Source organism: Neophocaena asiaeorientalis, unplaced genomic scaffold (assembly GCF_003031525.2).
Source record: "Neophocaena asiaeorientalis asiaeorientalis breed wild unplaced genomic scaffold, Neophocaena_asiaeorientalis_V1.1 scaffold43, whole genome shotgun sequence".
NCBI classification, from domain to species: domain Eukaryota; kingdom Metazoa; phylum Chordata; class Mammalia; order Artiodactyla; family Phocoenidae; genus Neophocaena; species Neophocaena asiaeorientalis.
In genome coordinates, this window is record NW_020173674.1 from 14,112,628 (window position 1) to 14,119,953 (window position 7,326).

The 7,326-nt window shown below is 55.0% G+C and overlaps 1 protein-coding gene across 2 annotated transcripts in view; it reads right to left on the reverse strand.

The window, feature by feature from the left end:
* Positions 1–817: 817 nt before the first annotated feature.
* The window catches only part of SLC35C1 (solute carrier family 35 member C1), a 7,333-nt gene continuing 824 nt past the window's right edge, over positions 818–7,326 (reverse strand). For both annotated transcript variants that reach the window (XM_024749483.1, XM_024749484.1), the window contains exons 2-3: positions 5,841–6,367; positions 818–2,608 (exon numbers count right to left, since the gene is read on the reverse strand). In XM_024749483.1, coding sequence (XP_024605251.1) covers positions 2,049–2,608; positions 5,841–6,367 — 1,087 coding nt within the window. In that variant the 3' untranslated portion in view covers positions 818–2,048. The remainder of the gene's footprint in view (positions 2,609–5,840; positions 6,368–7,326) is intronic.

Below are 7,326 nucleotides of genomic sequence, written 5' to 3' on the forward strand. Positions count from 1 at the left end.
CCCTTCTCTGTTTAAGGGACCTGGTGATGGCTTTAAAATCGTTTAGAATCAAGTCCAGATTGACCACTGCATTCAAGGCTGTTCATGCCATGGCCCACCCTCCTTTTCTATTCACCCTCCCCCCCCAAAAAAAAAACCTCTCACCACCCCCATGCGCTCTTTCCTCAGCTTAACCTTGTTTCCTGGGCCAGTCTACCCTTGCTCCTGGAACCCCCTACTTGCCCAGTAATATTCAGTTCAAACATCTTGGCCCTTGTGAAGACTTCGTCTCTCCATCTTCTGAGACCTCAGGGCAATACTGCATCTGTTATTTGATGTGTGTTTATATTCGAGACCCTTGAAGCAGATTTGGGTCTTCATACCAGTATGTTCTACCACAGTGCCTGGCATGTAGTAGATGCTCAAAAAATGCTGGCTACTCGTGCTCTGAAGGCAGAGACCTCCGTCCGAATCCTACTGCTGCCTCTTCCTTCCTGTGCTCCTCCTTGAGCCTCAGTGTTCTCATCTGTAAAATGGGGGATCGGCGATGGTGCCCACTTCAAGGCGCGTGGGAGGGTTGTGGAGATGAATGATGGAATAGAGGACTCAGCAGTGTCTTGCCTCCAGCAAGTGCCCAGTAAATGGCAACAAGCACCAATATGAAACCTGAGGTCTGGAAGGAGTCTTGGTATTTGAATCAACCCTTTGCCTGGAGGGAGAACAGATTCTTAGAAGGGTTGTCCTGCTAGAACCCAGGCTTGGCAATGGCAGGGATGAGCCTTCGTTCATAAATCCCAGCCAGACCCTGCCTGTCCCTTCTCGCTGCACACACACAGGATGTCTTACTCTGATTTTTAATTAAATCACACACAATTCAGGGCATCAGGCCCCACCAACTGCATTAGAAACCACCTGGGATTGTGCGGGGACGCGAAGAGAGTAGTCGTGAGAAGTTCCACTCTCCCCAGCCTTTCGTTACAGGTGCTGAAGACATCAGGAGTTACCCCACGGAGTTTCGTTCCACTTGGTGGAACAAAACACCCAACAGAAGGAACAGGAGTTGTGAAAGCCACCCTCAAGCCCAGAGGGTGTGGTGAGGGGAAGGGAAGATTCTTTCCATCCCAAACTCAGGGAAGTTTGTAATTGTTAGCTTAACACCTTCATCAAGATCAGGTTACAACACCTGCCCTGCAGGGACCTGGATCTTGGGGGGCCCAGCACAGCTTAGGTGGAAGGCTCTGAGCTGACCCTGGCTCCATCAGCATTCCCTGGAGAGGCAGAGTTGGGAGAAGCCAAAGCGGCTCCCTGCCTCCACTTCTGGGGGGCTGTTACCTGAGCCAGGTAGCTGTTTGTGCCAGGTGGCAGCTGCCCCTCAGGGGCAGGGGAGTGAGGCGGGCAAAACTGGTGTTAGCGACTGCGGGAGGGTGTTAATGAGCAGGGGCCTGGGCCAGGCTTGGTACCCCCGATCCTTCACCCCCTTGCACGGGGGCTGCTGGTCTCAATGCAGAGAAGAGAGAATGCTTGTTCATTTCCTCCCTCAGCCCAGCCTACACTTTCCTCCAAAAGGCGGCTGGTTTGGGGTGGGCCTCACACCGGGGCACAGAGGTGTGAGGTTTCCCAAATCCTAAGCTTGTGGTGGGGTCACACCCCCACCTCCCCTGAGTCCAAGTGAAGACGTAATGGCTTTGCCAATACTGTCCCTTAAAGGTTGTGGCCTGTCCCCAACCCCAAAGGTCATGTGGAGGTAGGAGGCCCTGGCAGGGGGACAGGAAGGGGTGCTGTCCCTCTCCTACTCCCAGAGAGCCGGTGCTCTTCCAGAGAACCTAACTGGCTCTTCCCATGGGGGTTCCCTCCTCCCTAGGGGAGGACAAAAACCCAGAAATAGGAGAGGGGGTCGAGACAGGTTCGGCAACTTTCTGACATCACTTGGAAACACGGGTTCCATTTCAGCCACCAGATTCCCATGAGGTCTGTAAGGCCACCGTCTCTGGGTCCAGAGAGACACCTTCACTTCATCCATGGGCATTCTCCCTGGGCTGGGCCGGCCATGGCAGGCTCTCCGGAGGAGCTCACACCTCCACGTTACTCTTCTCGTCCTCCTTGGGGCGGGGCTCCTCCTCAATCTTTTTCATCTCCCAGCCCCTGACCCAGGTGTAGGCGGAGGAGCCGCCCAGCACCATCATGTTGCTCACCCACCAGAGGAAGCTCTTCGTCTCCTCGTAGTAGAGGACGGCCAGCACCGTCTGGGCACAGGCTTTGGCTGTGCCGGACACGTTGTGGGTCAGGGGACTGGTGAACTTGATCTGCAGTCCTGTCACATAGCCGATGGCGAAGCCAAGCAGGCCGCCCAGCGTCATCGTGCCCCAGAAGTGGGCGCTGCCCAGCTGGGGGAAGTTGTAGAGGGCTGGGAGCTCCCCCAGCAGCAGGAGCAGGGGCAGAAAGAGGACGCAGGCATTGACGTTGTTGTAGAAGGTCAGACGCCAGATGCTGCCGTCCACCGCCGGGAGCACCTTCTTGGTGTAGATGGCATTGAGTGAGACGCAGAGGCTTGCGAGCACGCCAAAAAGGGTGCCCGTCCAAGACAGGGTACCCTCTGCGCCCTCCTGGTCCACACCAAGCCAGAAGCCACCTACAGTAGGGAGAGGAGGAGAAGGGTGAGCGGGGGCAGGAGGAAGGACAGAGAATTTTGCCACCAAAGTTCACAGACTGTGTAATGCTGTCCCCATCATCCCATCCTCCCTGCTCTTCCTGCAAGAAACGTGTGCAAAGTCTCCACTACATGCTAAGCACCACTCAGGGCTGGGGAAGTAGCTCAGGACATGAACCCTTCCTTACGGAGCTCACATTCCGGCAGAGGAGAGAGACATTAAAATGATTAAAGAAGTAATCTCCCAATTACTTCCTTAATTACAATTGTAATGAGGTCCATAAAACTAACAGGGTGCTGTGAGAGCCCATAACTGGGCGACTGTGCTGGCCTGGGGCACCTGGAAAGCAACATTTGAAATGAGCTCTGAAGGATGAGCACAGATACAGCACTTAGTGGTTAAGGTGACCTTGGCAAAGCGACTTAAGGTCTCGGAGCCTCGGCTTCCTGGTCTGTAAAATGGGAGCCTACAACGGTTAGAAGCACTTGTGGCCTGAGGTCTTTGGGGATAGTCACTCTTTCTGAGACTCTCATGTTGTGACATCTCCTGCTCACAGAGCCTCCATGGCACCCCACTGCCCCCCAAGTCTGCAAGGAGTCTCAGCCTGGCATGCGGGGCTTCCCACGCCCTTGCCACGATCTGTGTCTCTATGTCACGATCACCCCGAGTCCCCTCTCATCTCCCTGCTTCTCACACCAGAGCTCAGTGTCCTTCATCATTTACTGCACCAGAAACACCCTCCGCCTTCCTGGGAGATTCCACTCATTCTTCAGGGTCAAAGCCAAGTCTCTCCAGGGCTGAAGTCTTTCCTGATATCCCCAGCACCCAGACCTCTTCCTGGTCTCCTCCTGCTGTGCTCTCCTTCAAGACCTTTGCCTGCCCTGGGCTGCTAGACACTTGCCCGTGGGGACAGTACAGTCTCTTTAGCTAGACCCCACCTTCCCAGAAGGCAGGAGCTGAATCTTACACATGTTTTATCTCCCGCCACAGCAGCCCGCGATGTGGTTTTGGTGCCAGCGAGATTTGGGCTCTGATCAGGCTCTGCTATTTAGAGGCTGGGTGGCCTGGGGACAGTTTACTTAACTTCTCTGAGCTCCCATTTCCTTCAGCTGTAGAGATCTGGGTCACGTTCTTGACCCTCCCACTCCAATCAATCTACTCTCCGCCTTGCAAACAGAATGATCTTCCTACAGTACAGATCTGCTCAGGTCCTGTCCTGGCTTAAAGCCCCTCTGTGCCTCCCCACTGCCCTCAGGAAACAGTCCAGACTCACTTAACTTGGGCAGCCTCATGGGTGCATCTTGCTCTGGCCCAGCCATGCAGAAATGCACATGTTTTTTCTACTGACTAGAACATTCTCTCCTCACTCCTTCCTTATACCCATCTAGTACTTTCTCTGGAATGCCTGCTTAGATTCCTCCCTCCCCACTCCCCACCAGGGTTTCCACAGCACCTTTTGTGTCTCAATCCCAGGAGGCCTGGAGAGTCACCTGAGACCCATCTTCCCCCTCGAGGAGTAAGGAAGGAAGGGGAAACACTGCGGAGAGGAAGCCAGGTGCTGGGCCAGCACAGAGCACCAGCCTCCAGGGCGCCTGCCCCTTCAGGCTGGCCAGCGAATGCACTTTCCCAGAAGCTATCTCACCATCTGCTACTTCGATTACTTTTTGGGACTTGGGCCTAGTTTCCCTAATGACTTCATTGGTCGCCATGCAAATTTGCCAACCAGGAGGTCCCTCCCACTCCACCCCTTATAGGGTCAGCAGGGCTGAAGTGGAAATCCCTGGGGCATTTGGCTAAGTGAGGCCTGGGAGCCCATACCAGCCCCTTGGGGAGAAAGTGGAAGCAGCGAGCCCGATCTGCCAGGGGTCTTAGCAGCTCCCCCCAACTCCAACCTCTGCCCTGCTCCCGCTCCCACCTTGGACCTAGACTGGGCAGCCCTAGGCCCCGAAGTGGCTCAGTGAGGGGAACATTTTCTAGGACAGGTGGCCTGGGAGAGGCCTCTCCCCAGCAACCAGTGCAACACAGCCTGAGACTCTGAGACACCAACTGAGAATATGTAGGTCAACCAAGATGAAATTTGCAGCACCAGGAAGAACCTGAACAGGTTCAAAGAAAGATCTCATTCCTGGATGACTGAGCCCCAGGAAGGCTCTGAGGGGGTGGGAAGCTGGGGGTGCTCTGACCTAATAGGCTGCAATAAAACATTTTGTGATGATGGAAATGTTCTGTCATCTGTGCTGTCCAATACAGTAGCCACTGGCTACACATGGCAACTAAGCACTTGAAATGTGGCTACAGAATCTGGTAACAACACCTGCAACCGAATAACTGAATTTAAAAAATTTCACTGAATTTTAACTGTAATAGACACATGTGGTCAGTGGCTGCTGAACCGGATAGCGCAGTTCTAACCTCTAGGGGACAAGAACAGAGCAGAGTGGTTAGAAACACAGGCCTGGGGGTCCGGCCAATCTGAGTATGCATCCCAGCATGGCTACTTCCTAGCTGTGGGGCTCTGGGTAAGTGACTTAACCTCTCTGAGTGTCAGTTTCCTTGTTTGTGTAGAGTTGATCATGGTGATGCTACCACCCAGGGGATATCTGGGGAACACAGGAGATGCTGTATGCAAATGATTAGCACAATGTCCCCATCAATAATTTTTATTTTCTGAGGGTCAAGTCTGGGAAGATGGCTAAGTTATCTCAAAGCATATCTCTTGCCACTGACTCAGGCATTATTGTAAGCCTGCAAGGTCAGACGGTGATGGTATATTTATTACAAGATGCCATGTCCTCTAGAAAGAGCACTGGATGGGGTGTCAGGACACTTGAAGTCTTGAGAAGCAAGAGAGTATAGTAGTGGTCAAGTGTAAGGAGCCAGATTGCTTGAGATCAGATCCCACCTCTGCCACTTAGCTGAGTGATCTTTGACAAATTACTTAACCTCTCTGTGCCTTGGTTTTCCCTCTGTGAAATGTATATTAGAATCCCATCTTGTTTGAAGGGGCCTGATTGGGCCCCTAACTTGCTAGGTGACCTCCAGAAAGTTACTTGCTTTCTCTGGACCCCAGGCTCTTCCTCCTATGACTGTCATGACAAGGGAGCTGGGACAGATAAAGTCAAAGGTGGTTGACAGGGTTATTCTTTAGGGTTTTGGTCCCCATCTTCCCCCACCGCCCACAGCCATTCCCCGTGGCCCTGGCTGGCCACTCACCAATGATGATGCTGCAGGTGAGCAGGGCATAGAAGGAGGTGGTTTGCTTGAGCAGCAGGTAGGAGAGCAGCACATTGAAGACGGTGGTGAGTGAGCGACCCACGTTGTAGAAGGCCACACCCACATACTTGAGGGAGAGGTTATTGAAGGTGATCATGCCTATGAAGACCACCGACAGGGGCAGGATGCTTCGGGCCACCCTGAGGTCCAGGCGCAGGGTGGGGAAGTCCATGGTACCAGGGCAGCAGGTGGCCAGTGAGCTGAGGCCCTTGCATAGCAGCGTGGTCACCAGGCACTGGTAGAAGGTGACGAAGATGGGGGTGTCCAGCTGTAGGGAGGGGCTATCCAGTAGGTACTTGTTAAGGAACACCATGGAGATGGACGTGACCCAGTAGAGAGAGACTACCAGAGCGATCTGCAGTGCCCGCAGCACAAAGGGCTTCTCGTGGCTGGCCTCTGCCTCTCCGGAGGGGTCGGAAGTCCCCATCAGTGCCATGTGCAGGATCTTTGACCGCTTCAGAGAGGCCCTGTTCATGGTAGCAGAGGAGCTGGGTCACCCTACAGCCAGACTGATTCCCTGGAGTACGGAGCAGTGAGCTCACTTCTGCTTTCTGCAAGCTGAAGTCCTCGACTGTCACATGGTGGGTGGCCTGGAGGCCTCCCACCCTTCTCCTGGATGGAGAGGTTCTGCTCTGGGGTGAGTCCCACAACCCGCTGCCACCCTGAGGGGGTTCATGAGACAAGACACAGGGAAGAGGTGAGGGACGGGCTAAGGTTGGACAGAGATGACAGGTCAGGGGAGAAGGGGCTGGGACCTAGCAAGGAGGATTCGCAGGAAGCGGGGTGTCGGGGGAGAGATATGGAAGGAAAAGGGGGAGAAATGCAAGGCGGAGGTGTTAGAAAAGGGCGGGGGACAGCGTGGTGAAGAAGTGCTGAGAGAGACAGTCATGGGCTGCTATGGGAGAGAAAGGTTTGCAGGGTGAGAGGGGGAGGCATGCAAGGAGCTGAAAGGAGAGCGTGCGGGGGGGTGGTTGGAAAGAGGGTGCAGGCGAGGTCAGAGGCGCTCACGGCCCAGGTGCCGGTACAAGCCCAAGGCGCGCAGTCTTCCCAGGTGCCGGCCCTCGCTCCGCCCAGCAAGCTCAGGACTTCCGAGGCCGCTCCCGCCGGCGAGGCGGGCCCAGGATTCATTTCCTGACACGCCCCCAACCGCCTCCTTAAAGAGCCCGCAAGCCCAGCGTCTCCCTTAAAGCCACAGCCTCAGAGAAATGGCCTTCGGAGTCAGCCTCGCGTCGGGTCCCTGGCAGCCCTTGTGCGCTCCCTGCCCGCAGATGGTGGTGCTGGTGTTAGATATCGGTAGCCGCGGGAGGTGCCTGTGGGTGCTAGAGCCTCGGCCCACTTCCTCCCCCCAGTCCCCCTCCTCCGCCCCTGCTCCACATCCTCTAGAGGCTTAACGCCCCTCGACTCGGCTCCTCTGCAGGTTCACTTT